Here is a 21,114-nt window from a genome sequence, read left to right on the forward strand (position 1 = left end):
CCTGAGGGAGCCTTGTCTGTGCCTGCCAGGGGTCAGCTCCCCAACTCCACTGGCCACACGCACTCGCTGCTGGGCCTACAGTCACTGCAGGGTAGCAATAGGCCCACTCTGCCCTCAAGCCCTCTGAGCATCTGTTTGGAGCGTCCAGTCCCTGGTCCCCTGGGCACTGGCAGGATTCACAGATTCACTGTTTCCAAAGGAACAGTAACATCCTCGGTCCCAGCTTACCAGGTCCAGCTCAGATCACTGCTCCACTTAACACACAGCGCTGCCATAGGCTCACAGCGAAATCACGCCTCAGTTCAACAAAGCCAAGAGTCGAGTGGAAGTGTTGGAAACAAATGGTTACATATAACAAAGTCATAACATGCGTTCTAGAGCCTAGACCGAACTAACAAGGTATTTTCCTGTCTAACCAAGTACAGCTCACCCGAAATCCTTGCAGCACTTCACAGCCAGGCAGGCTCGGACCCTTCTTTCATGAGACATGCGTACGGTCAGTTTGTGTCTGAGGGGAAGGATCCAGTATGTCTCTGCACACCGAGAGAGATCAGACCGATCCTTTGTCTTTATGCTTAAACACCACAGATGGACACACACACAGCCCCCTGCTGTTAGTTTCTTCCTGTAGATTTCCTTTTTTGTGGATTTTGCAATCTAATTTTGCACCTGGCTCAGTGCGCAAAGAGACATCCAACATCAGGCACACAATACACAGATGGCCAGACAGGGAGGTAACCTCAGTTGCCTCCTGTCTGAAAGGAGCATCTGGGGTACATCACCTCCCGTGACCTGCCTTACCTCCAAGACCTTAAGGGCATCATTGTCAGTCTAGAGACACAGCTCCTTACATAGTATCCGTACAGAGGTCTTGCTCCGATTATGGTGACCATTGGGCTACTGGCTCTTGATACAGACCTCGCATGCCCACTTTGGTGAACTATTATGTAGACCACTGGTTCTCAACCAGGGGTACATGTACTCCTGGCCATATGCAGAGGTCTTCCAGGGGATACATCAACTCATCCAGATATTTACCTAGTTTTAAAACAGGCTACATAAAAAGCACTAGCGAAGTCAGTACAAACTAAAATTTCAGATAGTGACTTGTTTACACTGGTCCTGAAAGAGGTACCGTCATCTGGAAAGGTATAAAACTACTCAGGTAAAGATCAGACCCAGGGGATTCCTGGAAAACCTTCTGTGCTGCCTGCCACTTGGCACCAAGGGGTCCCTGGGTCACATACATCTTTCCCCCAAACTCCATCTCTGGGCAGGCTCAGCTCCTCTCTCCTGCAAGGAGGGAACTGAAGCCAAGGCCGTGCAATAGCGCTGTCTGCAGTGTCTTGAGAGAGTGCGCGCCAACGTCAGGGCAGACTGCTGGGAACCAGGGCACAAATCCAAACTGGCTGAGAATTCTAGACATAGATTTCACCAACCAAACATGCAGGGTAACCTCCTCCGGCATCGTAACAGCCTAGCCATGCAGTCCCCTTGGGTTCTCCGATCTGTCTCGCAACCCAGGTGAGCCTGCCTTTGAGAGACAGATGGTCTCTTACACTCAGAATCACAACAGTATTCAGGTTACTCCCAGTCCCACAGGTCCAGGACCCCCAGGTGAACTGCACCTTAGACATCACACCAAAGACCGCGCATGTAGCCAGTCTTATTCTATGACACTTTATTAAAAAGGAAATAAGATTTATTTACAAGGCTAAAGCAGGTGAACATACATACACAACTAAGCTACAAAGTTTCAAAAGGTAACAGAAGCATCTATAGCAGTGATGCTCCGAGCTCAGTCGTTCAGGAGCGAAATTAGTGATCAACCTTAACCAAAAGAGCCACAGTAGCGTGAATTCCTTGTTTCATTTACGATAGCGCTACTCATATTTAAACAGAAGGGCAGGGGAAATATTTAGGGTTTTATATAAATGCTCGCAGCAGATAACTTAGTGGCTAATAACATAGTAAAAGCATCCTGACTGGTTAACAATGAAATCACAGTGTTTTAATATCATGTGCTACAAAGAGCGGCAGGAGACACATCAAAGAGTCACTTGCAGCTCATGAGCTGCAGTCTGTGTATCACTGGTCCATTGTAAACTCTGTGTCCTTTAGGGCTAACCCAGGCTAAGCAGCTGGGGAACTCTTGCTTATGCCTAGAAACCCTGCCCCCAGCATCAACAAGCTAGAGTCAGTTCCTTCTTGTATCCCACCTCCTCCCCTGTGCTCTGAGCTGCTGGAGATCAGCACTTCACACTCCTTAATGCCTTAATTCACTCTCCTGTCTGGTGATTTACATAGTCACAGAGGCTGCCAAAACAAATGCTCCAATATTACCTTACAATGTGGGATACAGAGGTAAGAAGAAATGAAATTAATGCTGCAGCAGCTCACAAGCATTCAATAAAGGCTGAACACAGTCTTATAACGCTAATACCTATCTTAACACACAGGTGAGCCAGCCTGATCCCAGCTGTGTATTTCTCAGGGTCCCCTTGAGACATGGGGACTTTGGCATGACCTGGCACCTGGTCTGTCTGTGTCACACCGATCCCCTCCCTGCCCTTTTCAAACCCACTGGGCTCCAGGAAGGGAGAGAACAGACATTTCTCCTCTTACTCCTACGTTCCAGGCCCTAGCTGTCCCACGAGGAGTGTAACAGGGGATCTACTCCCTTGGCAGGTGCAGCGCTCTTAAAACTAAAAAAGGAAAATTAAAACCAGTTTAAAACGTTCATGCTTTTATCCAAAGCAATATCTGGCAACAACAACAAAAAAAAGGAACTGTAGGTGTAAACCTGTAAACTTCAAAATCAATTGGGTTTCCAAAAGACCCCAAAAACTGACCCATAAAAAAACTTTGTTAAAAAGTTCCTGGGGGGGGGGGGGCGCACGGGAATGTAGAACATCCCCCCTCAGCTCTATTCCAGACCACCGAATGGGAATGATGAATATTTTTAAAAGATTCCATAGATAATTTTCTGTAGTGAAAAGCTTCCGTGCGGGAATGTCAGGGCAGCGAAAGCTGAGGCTGGTGTCTTGGCTCAGTTAGGCAGAGTTCCTGGTCCAGCTGAGGTAGGTTGGAAAGGCTGGATTTGAGCCGTTCCACTGGCGGAAAAAGAGACGGCGCGGGTGGGGGGGACGCGCAGATGTGCAAATAGCATATCTGGTTTTCACCTGAGTCCACAGTGCTCTGCCCAGTGATGCGCAGAGCATTCCCCGATATTCCGGAATTGCTCAGATGTGATGGTCACAAGAAATCACAGTCAGGCTTTTCCAGGGCTAGATTCTATAATACTTTTGTTACCAGCCCCCTTCCACAGCAGCCTCCTGTGCCTGTGTAAATGCATCGGGTTTGGTGCAGATCCAGGGTCTCTCACTGGTGCATCGCAAGCTGCTGACCGCACTCAGATCATTCAGATACACGCAGTCTCCTGCTCCTCCTATCGGAAACCTGCAAGACAGAAGCCAGGGAGCTGGTATCAGGTAGGAGTTGGACATTTCCCATCAGTCACAGGCAGGGAGAGACGCTCTCGCACAGTGCAGGGAGCTGCTGCACTCACAGCCCCTCACGATTCCCCTTCCTGCACCTGCCACAGGCCCCAGCTAGAAAGGGGGCAGTGGGGCAGCAAGGCCAGGAAAGGTTTTAAGATCAACTGACCTCCATGGACCATTTATGCCTGGTGGTATTAACCCAGATCCTACTCTCCCCCCCACACACTCCCAGCTGGGTCTGGATGGGCCCCTGCAGGCCCAACCCACCCAAACTGCCCCAGGCGCAGGTTCCAGGTGACTCTCAGCGTGGCGAGGAGCAGCAGTAACGCCACACAGAAGAGCTGGGTCCAGGGCTCCCTGGACAGTTTACATCAGCTCTCAGGCCAGAGGCCTGTCAGGACAGGCTGTATTGCAGGGGGCGGCTGGAGTGAAATGCCAGCAGCACAAACCCAGCGGCCATGGGGTGACCCCAGCCACTCACACAGAGCTTCCCGTGAGAGCTGGAGGCCAGCGCTTCCCACCTGGGAACAGGGTGGGATCCAGGCCCACAGGCAAATCCTCCCCCATGGTCCCATCCTGGCTACTCACAGTAGTCATGTGCTGGGCTGGGAGGAGGCCCAGCACTACTCTTTGGGCAGGCCGGGATCTCCCTGCCCTCAGGCCACCAGCCTCTGGCTCGAGGTGAGATCTGTCCCAGAGAAGGGAGAACCCAGCCCACAGCCACCTGAGCAGATGGCTGTGGGTGGCTCCCCCACCAGCATCACCCCAGAAGAGCTCTGATGGGATGGCAATGATGCACCCAGAGCCTTCTGCTGGGGTGGGCGCCCGCAGGGTGGCAGATTTCAGGGTTAACACCCCACTGAGATGCCTGTTTACCCAGTTCGGATAAATTGGCGTCACATTAGCTATCCTCCAGTCATCGGGTACAGAAGCGGATTTAAATGATAGGTTACAGACTACAGTTAGTAGTCCTGCAATTTCACATTTGAGTTCTTGGTCCTCGTGACTTGTTACTGTTTAGTTTCTCAATTTGTTCCAAAACCTCCTCTAATGACACCTCCATCTGGGACAGTTCCTCAGATTTGTCACCTAAAAAGGACGGCTCAGGTTTGGGAATCTCCCTCACACACTCAGCCATGAAGACTGCTGCAAAGAATTCATTTAGTTTCTCTGCAATGGCATGGTGCCAGCTGTGGTGTGGACAGACCCCAAACAGGCCTGCTAACAGATGGGCTCATGATGCAATCACAAAGACAGACTGCTGCCTACATCAGGGCATCCTTGCTGGAATATGTGAAAATATCTGACTGGGATCAAACAGGTCATCAACTGACTTGTTTTCTAAGCCTCCTCTGGGCACATTTTCCAGCTTCCCATCAATCGCAAAGGGCTTTTTTAAAAATGCCATTCAGCTGTAAGTACATAAGACTGGTCACACTGGGTCAGACCACTGGCCCGTCTAGCCCAGTGTCCTTTCCTCCGATACTGGCCAGCGATAGGTGCTTCTGAGGGAATGAACAGAACAGGGTCAGTATCGAGTGATCCATCCCATTCACACCCAGCTTCTGGCAGTCAGATGTTTATGGACACTCAGAGCATGGGGTTGCATCCCTGACCATCCTGGCTGATAGTTCACAGAGGATAGCTCGACCAGTTCCTTATCTACTTCTTGTTTGAACAAAGTTATACTATTGGCCTTCACAACATCCCCTGGCAACAAGCTCCATAGGTTGACTGTGTGTTGTGTGAAGAAATACTTCCTTTTGTTTGTTTCAAACCTGCTGCCTATTCATTTAATTGTGGCAGGTTTCAGAGTAGCAGCCGTGTTAGTCTGTATTCGCAAAGAGAAAAGGAGGACTTGTGGCACCTTAGAGACTAACCAATTTAGTTGAGCATAAGCTTTCGTGAGCTACAGCTCACTTCATCGGATGCATTCAGTGGAAAATAACAGTTAGTAAATTTATATATACACAGAACATGAAAAAATGGGTGTTTAAAACTATTTCCCCTTGTTTATTTCTCCCCCTGCTCCCCCACTGTTCCTCAGACGCTCATGTTAACTCCTGGAAATGTACTGGAAATGGCCCACCTTGATTATCACTTCAAAAGGTTTTCTCTCTCTCCCCCCACCCCACTCCTCTGCTGGTAATAGCTCATCTTAAGTGATCACACTCCTTACAGTATGCATGTTGAACACCCATTTTTTCACGTTCTGTGTGTATATAAATTTACTCACTGTTATTTTCCACTGAATGCATCCGATGAAGTGAGCTGTAGCTCACGAAAGCTGATTCTCAACTAAATTGGTTAGTCTCTAAGGTGCCACAAGTCCTCCTTTTCTTTTTTCATTTAATTGTGTGACTGCCAGTTCTTGCATTATGTGAAGGAGTAAATAACACTTCCCTCTTCACTTTCTCGACCCCACTCATGATTTTTTAGACCTCTTATATCCCCCCCTTAGTCGTCTCCCCTCATATGGAAGCTGTTCCATATCTCTAATCATTTTCGTTGCCTGCCTCTGTACCATTTCCAATTCTCATAGATCCTTTTTGAGATGGGGCAACCAGATCTGCACACAGTGTTCCAGGTGTGGGGGTACCATGGATTTATACAGTGGCATGATGATATTTTATGCCTTTTTCTCTATCCCTTTCCTAACGTTTTTTAAAGGATGCTCGTTTTTTGCCTTTAACCACCTGGCATTTCCCCCACACACAAGGATGTTAAATTTAATTACATTATGGTCACTATTACCGAGCAGTTCAGCTACATTCCCCACTTGGACCGGACCCTGTGCTCCGCTTAGGCCTAAATCAAGAATTGCCCCTTCCCTTGTGGGTGCCAGGATTAGCTGCTCCAACAAGCCGTCATTGATGGTGTCTAAAAATCACTTCTCTGCATCCCATCCAGAGGGGACATGTTCCCAGACAATATGGGGAGAGTTGAAAACCCCCATTATTATTTGGTTTTCTGCTTTTGTAGCCTCTCTAATCTCTGTAAATTTCACACAGTCACCATCCTGGTCAGTAGTATACTCCTGCTGCTAGATTCTTATTCTTCAAGTGTGGAATTTCTATTCTTAGAGACGCTAGGATACAGTTGGGTTCGTTTAAGATTTTTACACTACTTTACTCTATGCTTTCCTGGACATGTAGTGCCACTCTCCCGCCAGCGTGACCTACTCTGCCGTTCTTTCAGTGCTGATGGTCCAGGGTCAAACCCTGCTATGGGCTCAACTGGGGTTTGGTTATTTGATCCCACCCAGATCCCACTGAAATCCCTCTTGGGATGTCGTCTGGGCCATCTCTACTGTACCCCACTTCTCATGGCAGCCCCAGGCACTCAGCATTTGTGACTATCAGGCATCTTTAACGCAGATGGCCCCACTAAAGCCAGACAGATCTGAAAGCTTTGGCCAGTCTCCCAGCAGACAACGCTTGCTTCCACCCATCACTAATACACAGAGTACATAGCACTGACTGGTGCGTCGGCCTGAACTCGCTATCTCAGACACCAGGGACCCAAAGCCCACGGAATTCACAGAGGACTTACAGGTTGTTGAATTTGGTGCCATTGGCCCATTTCCAGAGCTGCCCAGGGTCCCTCCGGAGGCCAATCCAGTGGTCAAATCTGCCTTTATAGCGCAGCAGGAAAGCCTAAAAACAGCAGAGGGAGAGGTGGTGTCAGAGCACAGGCTCTGTGCACCAGAGACACAGGGATACAATGAAGGGTTCTGTTTTCAGGGAACGGCTGGGGATTTTCGCCTCCCTCTTGCCCAGCTCTGGATAATTCAGTATTAACTTTCCTATCCCAAACCTCGCCTCGCCTTACAGAACAGCTGAGCTCCCCTCCCCATCACAGGGGAAGGGGAAGGAAAGAGCCCAGCTGATCTCAATAAGGGATGCTGGGAAGGGCCAGGGATGAGAGAAGAGCCACCAACTCCTCAGCCAGAAGGGGCCAGGGCTAAGAGGAGCCCCCCCATCCTCATCTGGCTACCCAAGAGCACTGGCTCTTCAAGTCAATCTGGGATCTCATCCACTCATGCATCCGATGAAGTGAGCTGTAGCTCACGAAAGCTCATGTTCAAATAAATTGGTTAGTCTCTACGGTGCCACAAGTACTCCTTTTCTTTCTGGGATCTCAGTACCCCTTTGGCCCCATGCCACCCAGAAGACACTCAAGCCAGCCTTGCCCTCGAGAGGGGCGGTCTCCTTTTGAGAGGGCTGACAGCGAGTGATCCCTGCAGTCAGACACGGACACTAGAGGTGCCCCGGGACAGCCAGCCAGGCCTGGCATTCAGCAACTGGAAACTCATTTATTCAGAGCTGCTCCTCGAGCCCAGGTTCTCCTGCAGCAGCTGCTGAGCCAAGACCAGAACGTTGCAATTCAAGCATCTCTCACCATTTCCTGCTCACTGTTGATCTCAGCCAGGGAGGCGCTGAGCACAGAGCAGTTGGTCAGGCTGTAGGTCCAGTTCCTTTCGGCTTCAGAGAAATAGTAGCATTTCCCTCGGTATCCGATCCAGCCGTCTGGGCATCCGGGGCCAGCAAGGGGGCCCAGATCAGCTGACGGAAGCTGAGGTCTCCACACTGAGAATGAGACAGCGACACGTGGTGTGAGCGAGACCCGCCACCCGCCAATGAGGAGAACATGGGGAGATCAGACCCTGCGCCCCAGGCTTCTGAGACACCTCGAACCAGGGTGGGTACTGAAAGGCCGTGAGGGAGCCAGGAGGATGCTGGGAATCCAGCCCCAGAGGGGGGTTATCTGACTCTGCTCTCCCTCTCTTGGGTTTACATTCAACAGGGATGCAGCTGACAAGCAGCTCATGCCATGAAGCCCAGGACAGAGAGCTGGGCCCAAGCTCAGGGTTACAACACGGGGTGGGCAGAGAGCCGCAGAGGGAGGGGACAGTTACCAGGGGGCCAGCAGGGGGGCAATAATTAATGGGTAGGAGATTAACTTCAACATGATTTGCCAGGTCTAGTACCCCAAGGAGTTCTGCTAGCCTGGACTGCTGCCCCCTCCCGCTGCTCTGCGCTTTGCTTCCCTGGAGAGGCAGGTTGAGATGAAGACGGGAACAAACTCCCTTCCCTTCAGGAGACCGAACGCCCACTGCCCGTCCTGTCCAGCACAGCCAGCCAGGTTCACGGTCACCACAAACAGCTGCCATCTGCGCTCGCACACGCTGTCTGTGCCGGCGGGGACGTCAACAGCGCGACGAGACCCTGCCCTGCCGAGGTCACCAATGGGTGGGTTTCACACTGCGTTAAGGGAGGTGTCAGTACTGCGTTCCACGGCTCATTTCAGTGACACGCCAGAACCTGCCCAGCACTGAGCGCGACCCGGGGATGCAGGAAGGCCAGGCTGGCACCTCAGGGCGACACGCTGCAGGCAGAGGGCCCAGCTCATTGCTGCCCTGCACCGTCAATCACCCCCACTCTGCACGGGTATCAGTGACCGTGCCTGGGGCCCAGCAATAGTGACTTGGACCCAAAGTGCTCAGAGATGGGCTGGGGGGAGCTAATGTCAGTCCCGACACAGAGAGTGCCCAGGTGCAGGGGTCTGGGAGGGAGCAGGAGAAGGGTCTTGGAGGAACATCCCCCAGGAATCCTCTGTCCCAGGGGCAGAAGCCAGACAGGCCAGGAGGAGAGACTGACTGTGGTGGCTCCAGGGGGAATGGGATGTGCAGAGAGGGGGAAGGGAAGGGTGAGAACTCACCTGCCAGGACAATGATGAGAACTAAGAACATGGTTGCGAGGGCGACTGCGAGCACAATTGTACTGTCACGGAGCCCAGGAAAGGGGGAGGGGGAAGGGGGGACAGAGGGACCCACCCAGCCCGGGAAAGGGGGAGGCGGAAGGGGGGACAGAGGGCCCCCCCGCCAGCCCGGGAAAGGGGGGAAGTGAGAGGGGGAACAGAGGACCCCCACCCCAGCCCGGGAAAAGGGAGAAGGGGGACAGAGGGCCCCCCCACCAGCCCGGGAAAGGGGGGAAGGGAGATGGGGGACAGAGGACCCCCACCCCAGCCCGGGAAAAGGGAGAAGGGGGACAGAGGGCCCCCCCAAGCCCGGGAAAGGGGGGAAGGGAGATGGGGGACAGAGGGCCCCCCCCAGCCCAGGAAAAGGGGGAAGGGGGACAGAGGACCCCCCCAGCCCGGGAACAGGGGGAAGGGAGAGGGGAGACAGAGGGCCGCCCCCAGCTCAGGAAAGTGGGGGAAGGGAGGGGGGCACAGAGGGCCCCCCCAGCCCGGAAAGTGGGGGAAGGGAGACAGAGGCCCTCCCCCAGCCCAGGAAAGGGGGGGGAGGGGGACAGAGAGCCCCCCCCAGACCGGGAAAGGGGGGGAAGGGGGACAGAGGGACCCCCCCAGCCCGGGAAAGGGGGGGAAGGGAGAGGGGGGACAGAAGGCCCCCCCCAGCCTGAGAAAGGGGGGGAAGGGAGAGGAGGGACAGAAGGCCCCCCCCAGCCCGAGAAAGGGGGGGAAGGGAGAGGAGGGACAGAGGGACCCCCCCAGCCCAGGAAAAGGGCGGGAAGGGAGAGGGAGAACAGACGGACCCCCCCAGCCCGGGAAAGGGGGGGAAGGGGGACAGAAGGCCCCCCACAGCCCGGGAAAGGGTGGAAAGGGGGACAGAGGGCCCCCCCCCGCCCGGGAAAGGGGGGGAGAGGGACAGAGGGCCCCCCCAGCCCGGGAAAGGGGGGAAGGAGGAGGGGGGACAGAGGGCCCCCCCAGCCCGGGAAAGGGGGAAAGGGGGAGGGGGGACAGAGGGCCCCCCCAGCCCGGGGAAGGGGGACAGAGGGCCCCCCTCCAGCCCGGGAAAAGGGGGACAATGGGCCCCCTCCCAGCCTGGGAAAGGTGGGGAAGGGAGACAGAGGGCCCCCCCAGCCCGGGAAATGGGGGAAGGGAGAGGGGGGACAGAGGGCCCCCTCAACCTGGGAAAGGGGGGAAGGGAGAGGGGGGACAGAGCACCCCCCCACCCTGGACATGGGGGAAGGGAGAGGGGGAACAGAGGGCCCCCCCACCCTGGACAGGGGGGAAGGGAGAGGGGGGACAGAGGGTCCCCCCGCAGCCCGGAAAAGGGGGGGAAGGGAGAGGGGGCACAGAGGGACCCCCCCCGCAGCCCGGGAAAGGGGGGGAAGGGAAAGGGGGGACAGAGGGCCCCCCCCAGCCCGGGAAAGGGGGGAAGGGAGATGGGGGACAGAGGGCCCCCCCCAGCCCAGGAAAAGGGGGAAGGGGGACAGAGGACCCCCCCAGCCCGGGAACAGGGGGAAGGGAGAGGGGAGACAGAGGGCCGACCCCAGCTCAGGAAAGGGGGGGAAGGGAGAAGGGGGACAGAGGGCCCCCCACCTATCCCGAGAAAGTGGGGGAAGGGAGAGGGGGCACAGAGGGCCCCCCCAGCCCAGAAAGTGGGGGAAGGGAGACAGAGGCCCTCCCCCAGCCCAGGAAAGGGGGGGGGAGGGGGACAGAGAGCCCCCCCCAGACCGGGAAAGGGGGGGAAGGGGGACAGAGGGACCCCCCAGCCTGGGAAAGGGGGAAAGGGGGGGAACAGGGACACAGAGCCCCCCCCCAGCCCGGGAAAGAGGGGAAGGGAGAGGGGGGACAGAGAGCCCCCACGCCAGCCAGGGAAAAGGGGGAAGGGGGACAGAGGACCCCCCCAGCCCGGGAAAGGGGGGAAGGGAGAGGGGGGACAGAGGCCCCCTCACCCCCAGTCCGGGTAAAGGGGGTAGGGTGACAGAGGGCCCCCCCAGCCCAGGAAAGGGGGGAAGGGGGACAAAGGGCCCCCCCAGCCCGGGAAAGGGGGGAAGGGGGAGAAGAGGGACACAGGGCCCGCCCCCAAGCCTGGGAAAGGGGGGGAACTGGGACACAGGCCCCCCCCCCAGCCCGGGAAATGGGGGAAGGGGGGAAGGGGGACACAGGACCCCCCCCAGGCCGGGAAAGGGGGGAGGGGAGGGGGGGACAGAGGGCCCTCCCAGCCCGGAAAAAGGGGGAAGGGAAAGGGGGGACAGAGGGCCCCCACCCCAGCCTGGGAAAAGGGGGAAGGGGGACACAGGGCCCCAACCGAGAACGGGAAAGTGGGGAAGGGGGGGAAGGGGGACACAGGGCCCCCCCTCAGCCCGGGAAACGGGAGAAAGGGGGAAGAGGGACACAGGACCCCACCCCCAGCCCGGGAAATGAGGGAAGGGAGAGGGGGGACAGAGGGCCACCCCCCAGCCTGGGAAAAGGGGGAAGGGGGACAGAGGGCCCCCCCCAGCCTGGGAAAGGGGGGGAAGGGGGACACAGGGCCCCAACCGAGAACGGGAAAGTGGGGAAGGGGGGTGTGACGATGTGATGCAGCAGGGAGGGGGGAGTGTTGACCTGGGAATGTGCCCTGGGGATGGGAGACCTGAGAGCCTGTCACCTGAGCCAGGAGGGGGAGGGGGAGGTAACACCTCTGCCCAGGAATGTGGACAGAGGCGGCAGCAGGGAACCTGCTGGGTGGGTTTAGTTTCAGTTTGGGGCTGGGTGGATGAACACAGGGAACCCCAGGGCTGGGGTCTAAGCTCCCTGCTCCCCCAGAAGGACTTGACTGAGGGGTCCTGGGTGTCCCCACAAGCTCTGTTTTGGACTGTGTTCCTGTTGTCCAATAAACCTTCTGTTTTACTGGCTGGCTGAGAGTCTCAGTGAATCCCAGGAAGAGGGGTGCAGGGCCTGGACTCCCCCACACTCCGTGACAACTGGTGGCTGAGGTGGGATCTACTGCACCCCGTGAACGGCGCTTCCTGCAGTAAGTGACTGGGGAACAGTAAAACGAAGGGGGATTGACGGGGACCAGGCGTGCTGAAGATTCAGAGAGAGACGGTTCCAGGGGGCGGTTAACCCCTGGGAGTGTGTGACCAGAGAGAAGGACTTTTGCAGTAACAGGGTCCCCCGGGGGATTGCAGCGAGCGGTCCCAGGGGCGGAGGAGTCTGCAGCTCGACCCTGGCAAAGAGGTGGTGATCTCAAGAAGGACTGGCACACGAGGGGCTTTTTCTGGAAACCATGGAAAGCTGCCCGGCCTGTGAGTGGCCAGCAGGGAGATGTACGCTAAACGCTTTAAGAGCGACCTGGTGGAGCTGTGCAGGCAGAGGGGGCTGCGCATCGGGAAGTCCACCAAGGAACAGCTGATTGCCCAGTTGGAGGAGAGGGATCGCTTGGATGACTCGATCCCTGTCCCTGAGGGAAGCCGCCCGGCAGACGCAGCGTGGGCCCTGGGGCCTGACCGGGCTGGGAGGGGTCAGACTGCTGCCCAGGACATCCCGAGACCCTTCCTACCTATGCCTGGGGGAGGGGTTGAGGGAAGCCCGGAGAATACCGAGGGCACCCTGACTCCAGCAGCCAGCAGGGGATCCTCCCGGCGGAGCTCCCCATCCCTGGAGCGGATGCGGCTGGAATGGGAGAGGGAGATGAAAATGAGGGAGCTGGAGGATCATGAAAAACAATGTCAACATGAGCAGGAGGAAAAGGAGAAACAACGTCAACATGAGCAGGAGGAGAAGGAGAGGGAACGTCAGGAGAAGGAGAAACAAAGACAGCATGAACTGGAGCTGCCCAGGCTGAGGAGCAGTGGGGTCCTGGCTGCAGTGAGTGCGGGGGGACCCAAGACTGCAAGGAGCTTTGATAAGTGCTTCCTGGCGCAGCGGAAGGAGGGGGAGGACATTGATAGCTTCCTGACGGCCTTTGAGAATGCCTGCGAGATGCACAGGGTTGACCCCGCTCCAGTTCCTCACCCCCTTACTGGACCCCAAAGCCGTGGAGGTGTACAGCCGAATGACAGGGGCGGAGGCAGGGGACTATGAACTGTTCAAACAGGCCCTGCTCCGTGAGTTTGGGCTGACCCCCGAGATGTACCGGAGAAGGTTCCGGAGTCAGCGTAAAACGCCTGAGGTCACCTACCTACAACTGGTCAACCGGATGCAGGGGTATGCCCACAAGTGGACAGCTGGGGCCCAAGCTAAAGAGGACCTGTTTGACCTAATCGTACTGGAGCAACTGTATGAACAGTGCCCTTCCGACCTGAGGCTGTGGCTGGTGGACAAAAAGCTAGAGAACCCCCAGCACGCAGGGTAGCTGGCCGACGAGTTTGTGAACAGTCGGTCAGGGGGTAGCCGGGAGGAGCCCCAAAAGAACAGGCCCCCCCCGATGCAGAGAGAGAGTCACCATGGGGCCTCCCAGTGGGGAAATAGGGAGAACCCCCTCCAAAGGGGAACGCCTGGCGTCGGGCCCCTCCGACCCGCTCGAGGGGACCAACGTGACCTGAGCTGCTATCACTGTGGCCAGAGAGGCCACGTACGGCCCCAGTGCCCCGGGCTCAGGGACAAACTGAGCAGACCCAACCTACCCAGGGTTAACTGGGTAGGGACTCAGCTGGACGAGGGGCAGACGACCCAGGAAAGGGGGGCTACCAGTTTGCCACCTGCTCAGGAGGGAAGAGTACCCCAGGCCAGCTCCGCCAGAGGGCTGGAGGCTCTGGACTCAGGGTGCGCGGTTTACAGGGTGGGCGCGGGGCTGTCCCTCCGGAGAGAGTGACTTGTTCCCCTGGAGGTGGATGGGAGGAAGGTCAATGGATACTGGGATACGGGCGCGGAGGTGACGCTGGCCCGGCCTGAGGTGGTGGCCCCAGATCGGGTGGTGCCCAACACCTACCTAACCCTGACAGGGGTGGGCGGGACCCCATTTAAGGTGCCCGTGGCAAGGGTACACCTGAAATGGGGGGCCAAGGAGGGCCCCAAGGATGTGGGGGTACACCACCATTTGCCCACTGAAGTTTTGATGGGGGGAGACCTAGAGGACTGGCCAAGCAAGCCCCAGACCGCCCTGGTTGTGACCCGTAGCCAGAGCCGGCGAGGGGCACTGCGCCCTGACCTTGGGGAGGGTATCACACCGGAGGCGCAGGACCCTACCCTGGTGGGGAGGGAGCGCCGAGGGGCACGGCTCAGAGAGGCGGAGGCCTCAGACCTGGCCACTGAGGGGGAACCGGGCCCCATCCCTTCCCCAGCCGCTGAGTTCCAGGCCGAGTTGAGGAAAGATCCCTCCTTGCGGAAGCTCAGGGACCTGGCCGACCTCAGTGTGGGACGGACCATGAGGAGAGGCTGCCAGGAGAGGTTCCTGTGGGAGAAGGGGTTCCTGTACCGAGAATGGGCTCCCACAAGGGAAGTAGAGTCCTGTGGGATCAGAAGGCAGCTGGTGGTCCCCCAGAAGTATCGCCGCAAGCTACTGTACCTGGCCCATGACATCCCCCTCGCAGGGCACCAGGGAATCCGGCGCACCCGGCAGAGGTTGCTACAGAACTTTTACTGGCCCGGGGTCTTTACCACGGTCCGGCAGTATTGCCGATCCTGTGACCCCTGTCAGAGGGTGGGGAAGGCCCGGGACAAGGGGAAAGCAGCTTTGAGACCTTTGCCCATCATAGAGGAGTCTTTCCAGAAGGTGGCCATGGATATCGTGGGGCCTCTCAGCAAGACGACCCGGTCGGGGAAGAAATACATTCTGGTGGTGGTAGATTTTGCCACCCGCTACCCCGAGGCAGTGTCCTTAGCTTCCATTGAAGCAGACACCGTGGCAGATGCACTCCTGACCATTTTCAGCCGAGTGGGGTTCCCCAAGGAAGTCTTGACAGACCAAGGCTCCAACTTCATGTCGGCCCTGCTCCGGTGCTTGTGGGAGAAATGTGGGGTCCGGCACGACTGGGCCTCAGCGTATCACCCCCAGTCCAATGGGCTGGTGGAGAGGTTCAATGGGACGCTAAAGACGATGCTGAAAACCTTTATGAACCAGCACCCGCAGGATTGGGACAAGTACTTACCTCACCTGCTGTTCGCGTACAGGGAGGTGCCCCAGGAGTCTACCGGATTTTCGCCTTTCAAACTGTTATATGGAAGGAGGGTGAGGGGCCCCCTGGACCTGATGAGAGACGAGTGGGAGGGGAAGGCCACTCCCGATGGAGAGTCAGTGGTGAAGTATGTCCTGACCTTCCGAGAGAGACTGGCTGAACTCATGGGCCTGGCCAGGGAGAATCTGGCCAGAGCCCAGAGGAAGCAGAAGGTCTGGTATGACCGCACGGCGCGGGCCCGGACCTACGCCACCGGGGATCAGGTGATGGTTCTCATCCCCGTGAGAAAGAACAAACTACAGGCCACCTGGGAGGGCCCTTTCAAGGTCATCAAGCAGCTCAATGAGGTAAACTATGTGGTGGAGCTGTCAAACCGGGCGCACCACCGCCAGGTGTACCATGTGAATATGATGAAGCCATATTATGCCAGGGGGAATGTGGTGTTGGCCATGTGTGGACAGTAGGAGGAGCAGGGAGAGGACCCTTTAGTAGATCTATTCCCTGGGACCAGAGCTGGTTCCCCCTGGAAACAATTCCCCTCTCGGATCAGCTAACCCCTGCCCAGCAAGCTGAGTTCACGGGGGTGCTGCATCCGTACCGACAGCTGTTTTCCAACCAGCCTGGACGCACTAATCTGACTGTCCACCGGGTGCAGACGGGGTCGCACCCGCCGATAAGATGCTCCCCCTTCCGAGTCACAGGGAAAACTGCTCAGGACCTGGAAAGAGAGGTCCGGGACATGCTGGCTTTGGGGGTGATCCAGCCATCGGCCAGCCCTTGGGCCTCGCCGGTGGTGCTGGTCCCCAAAAAGGATGGGTTGGTCCGGTTCTGTGTGGACTATCGGAAGCTCAATGCCATCACTGTATCTGATGCCTACCCCATGCCCAGGCCTGACGAGCTCCTAGACAAGCTGGGAGCTCGGTACCTTACCACCATGGACCTTACAAAGGGCTACTGGCAAGTGCCGTTGGATGCAGATGCCCGGCTGAAATCGGCCTTTATTACCCCTCCGGGGCTCTATGAGTTCCTGACCCTGACTTTCGGCCTCAAGGGAGCGCCGGCCACCTTCCAGCGCCTAGTGGACCAGCTCCTGAGGGGGATGGAGAATTTTGCCGTGGCGTATATTGATGACATCTGTGTCTTTAGCCAGACCTGGGAGGACCACGTGTCCCAGGTTAGACAAGTGCTGGACCGACTCCAGGGGGCTGGGCTGACTGTAAAAGCGGAGAAGTGCAAGGTGGGGATGGCTGAAGTATCTTACCTGGGCCATCAGGTGGGAAGCGGCCGCCTAAAGCCGGAACCGGCCAAGGTGGAGGTGATCAGAGACTGGCCCGCTCCCCACACCAAAAAGCAGGTCCAAGCCTTTATTGGGATGGCAGGATACTACCGAAGATTTGTGCCCCTCTTTAGCACCATAGCCATCCCCATCCCTGAGCTATGCAAGAAGAGGAAGCCAGACAAGGTGGTCTGGACCGAGCAGTGCCAGGAGGCTTTCCGGGCGCTGAAGGAGGCTCTGGTCAGTGGCCTAGTTCTGGCAAACCCAGACTTTGACAAGCCCTTTGTGGTGTTCACCGACGCCTCCGACACGGGACTGGGGGCGGTGTTAATGCAGGAGGATGAAAAGGGGGAGAGACACCCCATCGTGTACCTGAGCAAGAAGTTGCTACCCCGGGAGCAGCACTACGCGGCCATCGAGAAGGAGTGCCTGGCCATGGTGTGGGCCCTCAAGAAACTAGAGCCCTATCTCTTCAGGCGACACTTCACCGTCTACACCGACCACTCTCCCCTGACCTGGCTGCACCTGATGAAAGGAGCCAACGCCAAACTCCTGAGATGGAGCCTGCTCCTGCAGGATTATGACATGGACGTGGTCCACGTGAAGGGAAGTGCCAACCTGATAGCCGATGCGCTGTCCCGGAGAGGGGGCCCCGAACTTCCCCAGGTCACTGATCAGAGTGACCCCGCTCAGTTCAGTCTCGAAGGGGGGAGAGATGTGACGATGTGACGCAGCAGGGAGGGAGAGTGGTTACTTTGGATGAGCTGTTACCAGCAGGAGAGTGAGTTTGTGTGTGTATGGGGGTGGGGGGGTGAGAAAACCTGGATTTGTGCTGGAAATGGCCCACCTTGATTATCATGCACATTGTAGGGAGAGTGGTCACTTTGGATAAGCTATTACCAGCAGGAGAGTGAGTTTGTGTGTGTGTGTGTGTTTTGGAAAAAGGCGTGGGGGGGGGGTGAGAAAACCTGTATTTGTGCTGGAAGTGTCCCACCTTGATTTTCATGCACGTTGTAAGGAGAGTGGTCACTTTGGATAGGCTATTACCAGCAGGAGAGTGAGTTTGTGTGTGTGGTTTTTGGAGGGGGGTGAGGGGGTGAGAGAACCTGGATTTGTGCAGGAAATGGCCCACCTTGATTATCATACACATTGTGAAGAGAAAAGGAGTACTTGTGGCACCTTAGAGACTAACCAATTTATTTGAGCATGAGCTTTCGTGAGCTACAGCTCACTTCATCGGATGCATACTGTGGAAACTGCAGAAGACATTATATGCACAGAGACCATGAAACAATACCTCCTCCCACCCCACTCTCCTGCTGGTAATAGCTTATCTAAAGTTATCATCAAGTTGGGCCATTTCCAGCACAACTTGATGATAACTTTAGATAAGCTATTACCAGCAGGAGAGTGGGGTGGGAGGAGGTATTGTTTCATGGTCTCTGTGCATATAATGTCTTCTGCAGTTTCCACAGTATGCATCCGATGAAGTGAGCTGTAGCTCACGAAAGCTCATGCTCAAATAAATTGGTTAGTCTCTAAGGTGCCACAAGTACTCCTTTTCTTTTTGCGAATACAGACTAACACGGCTGTTACTCTGAAACCTGTCATTGTGAAGAGAGTGGTCACTTTGGATGGGCTATTACCAGCAGGAGAGTGAGTTTGTGTGTGGGGGGGGGGGGGGGCGGAGGGTGAGAAAACCTGGATTTGTGCTGGAAATGGCCCAACTTGATGATCACTTTAGATAAGCTATTACCGGCAGGAGAGTGGGGTGGGAGGAGGTATTGTTTCATGGTCTCTGTGTGTATATAATGTCTTCTGCAGCTTCCACAGTATGCATCCGATGAAGTGAGCTGTAGCTCACGAAAGCTGATGCTCAAATAAATTAGTGAAGACGAAGATTCTCTCATTTTGCCACAGCTCCAGAACCAGCTCCCCTCTGCCTGGTTTTATTATTTTCTTCCTTACTTTTTATGTTCTCAAGATGGAATCAGGTAGGAATCCGCCACGTGGCTGCTGTTTCTTAGAGGATTTATTTAGGCCCCTGAAGTGTCTTAACAAAATGCTTCACCCAAAGACAATGGAACTACTCCCAGTGTGTAAATGTAACCATACAGCAAGATCAGCACCTTCAGTATTCATTGTTTGCTCTGATTGTGTTGCTGCTGCTGGGTTATTTTATTTGCTCCTGGGACAGTGCCCAGGTCTGTTTCTTCATGAAAGTATTTTTAAAAGATTGTCAAGGATCCTCAAAGCATTGCCTGGACACTTATTGAAGAGTTTAATAAAATAATAATAATAAATAATACATTTACTTAGTAGGTTTCAATGTAAAAAAGATCAGAGCCATAGTTTGAGACTCACATGTGCATAAAAACATAATAAGAACCAGAATATAGAGGTGTCATGTGACTTTTTTTATTGCTCCTGTTAGTTAATACATATATGTTAGGTGTAGTATACACCATATTATTAGGTATTATGTGCACAGTAGTCCTTTAATATACATTATATATATGTATGTATAAAGTATTGGGAAGATAACTGCATGTATTATGCTCTTCCCACAATTCTGTTCATCAATGTCAAATATCCCACAAAATTTTGCAAAGCTGAAGTTAGCATTCAGAATAGAAAATAGGAAGCCAGTCAAAGCCAAGATACATGAATGGTGTGTCCTAGCACTGGTTGGGATGTACCTCTACACCCACCTGTTTTGGAATGTGGTGTTCAAAACAGAGATAAGGAAGGTACAGAACAGCAAGTTAAGGAACTGGTGGGTTGGATCTTAGGTGATGTATAAAGTGCTTTTTCACTTGTAAGCAGCATGATATAAATATAAGTGGGTTTGGGGGTGTATTTTTGAAGCACATCTTCTGTGTAAGGTGAGCACACTGAAAGATAAGACTTGCTTCCTGGAAGGAGAGTATGTATGTCTCCTTTTCGTGGTGTACTGTTTTGTCTTTAGGCAATAAGTCTGGTTAAGTTTGGTTATTGGTCTCTTGATCGTGTAAAGTATTGAACCATAATAGTCAAACTATTGGCTAGAGCAATAAGCCTGTATCTCAGGAGCACCTTGGTGAAAGAACATCAAATATGGCCCACAGACCCTTCCCTTATTCCTGTTGAGGCCAAGCAAATTTCATGGCAATGTCAGTAAGCATGTCAATTTGAGAGCACTTAGAAAAATGAGTTGTTCAATAGTAAGCTTGTCTCAACTATACACCTAGCAAGTTGTTGTTGTTATCCTGGTGCATTTTCCAGCAAAGTTCACAGTGATTGGACCCCACGACCCTGTCACTGCCATCCTGGGTCAGGAAACTGTGTTACCCTGTCACCTATCCCCCAGGATGAGTGCTGTAAACATGAAGGCGAGATGGTTCCGATCTCAGTTTTTATCCTTTGTGCACCTGTACCATGATGGGAAGGATCAGTATGAAAGGCAAATGCTAGAATATCAGGGAAGGACAGGACTTTTGAAAGCTGGACTCACAGATGGAAATGTTCCCTTGAGGATTCTCAATATCAGACACTCTGATGAAGGACAATATTGCCGTTTTGTTCAAGATGATACTTTTTATGAAGAAACTGTATTGGAACTGCGGGTAGCAGGTCAGTTCCTTGTGTCAATTTTATCTTTGTGTGGGCTGCAGGCTTTATTTTTTTTCTGTTACTGTAATTTTGGCTCTCTGCTTGTGAATTATTTTACAATAACACAGTGCTCTTTCCCAACATGTTATTAAAAACATTTTCAGGCTGGTCAAGGCACTTTCTTGCCCAAAAGAAATTCCTGATTGACTTCAAAAGGGGTCCTTAGTTAAGAGGGAAAGAACTTCTGGACACAGATGGCCTTCCAATTGCTCTGCAGTCATTTCTAGGATGTGTGACTATGGTGGGACTGCCAAACTTTTATGGCTTGCTCATTGGTTCACTGTTAGTTGTTACTTAGGGGTATAATCAAAATCAAATGCAGCCTTCTTATTTGTTGAGATTGTATAATGGTGGTGATGGGGAGGGGAAATGATGTATTTACCACTCTTAGACACGACTGAGCATTTCTCCGCGGCTGCTTTGACACTGCAACCAAGACACCAAGTAGATTTTTTTTAAAATAGCTATTTCTATCCAGTGCACTAATGATCAGATTTTGAAAAAGTTCAGATCCTATTCAGGTATATAAATGAAGTGGTCAGGTCTCCAAAGGTGCTCGGCACTCAATTGCTCCTGTGTTGATAGGACAATATTTCCCACTGACGCAGTGAAATTATTTTAAATATTTTTTTACATTTTGTGTATCCATGAGTATTGGAATTTCAGACATTCCAGTATTCATTTATCCCTTCCACTGACTACCCACATGAATTAGTGCTTTCTAATGTGAGTAAGGGATCCACAAACTGTCCCTCATCCCTTCTGCTTTATAAATTAATTCATGGAATTAACACCTTCATGAATTTTCCCCCTAGGTCTGGGCTCTGCTCCTCTCATCTCT

The 21,114-nt window shown here is 54.2% G+C and overlaps 2 protein-coding genes across 3 annotated transcripts in view; one reads left to right on the forward strand and one right to left on the reverse strand.

The window, feature by feature from the left end:
* LOC119567445 (maestro heat-like repeat-containing protein family member 1) overlaps positions 1-21,114 on the forward strand; it is an 850,842-nt gene that overhangs the window by 118,228 nt on the left and 711,500 nt on the right. The gene's annotated exons all lie outside the window — the stretch shown is intronic.
* LOC119567654 (C-type lectin domain family 2 member D-like) overlaps positions 1,673-21,114 on the reverse strand; it is a 33,183-nt gene continuing 13,741 nt past the window's right edge. Inside the window, exons 1-4 of one of the 2 annotated variants that reach the window (XM_037914408.2) lie at positions 9,222-9,282; positions 7,902-8,089; positions 7,053-7,156; positions 1,673-3,459 (exon numbers count right to left, since the gene is read on the reverse strand). In XM_037914408.2, the coding sequence (XP_037770336.1) occupies positions 3,309-3,459; positions 7,053-7,156; positions 7,902-8,089; positions 9,222-9,252 (474 nt within the window). In that variant the 5' untranslated portion in view covers positions 9,253-9,282 and the 3' untranslated portion in view covers positions 1,673-3,308. Of the gene's footprint in view, positions 3,460-7,052; positions 7,157-7,901; positions 8,090-9,221; positions 9,283-21,114 lie in introns of those variants that run through there. The other variant, XM_043528910.1, reaches the window with a different exon arrangement.

Source organism: Chelonia mydas, chromosome 14, assembly GCF_015237465.2.
Source record: "Chelonia mydas isolate rCheMyd1 chromosome 14, rCheMyd1.pri.v2, whole genome shotgun sequence".
NCBI lineage: Eukaryota > Metazoa > Chordata > Testudines > Cheloniidae > Chelonia > Chelonia mydas.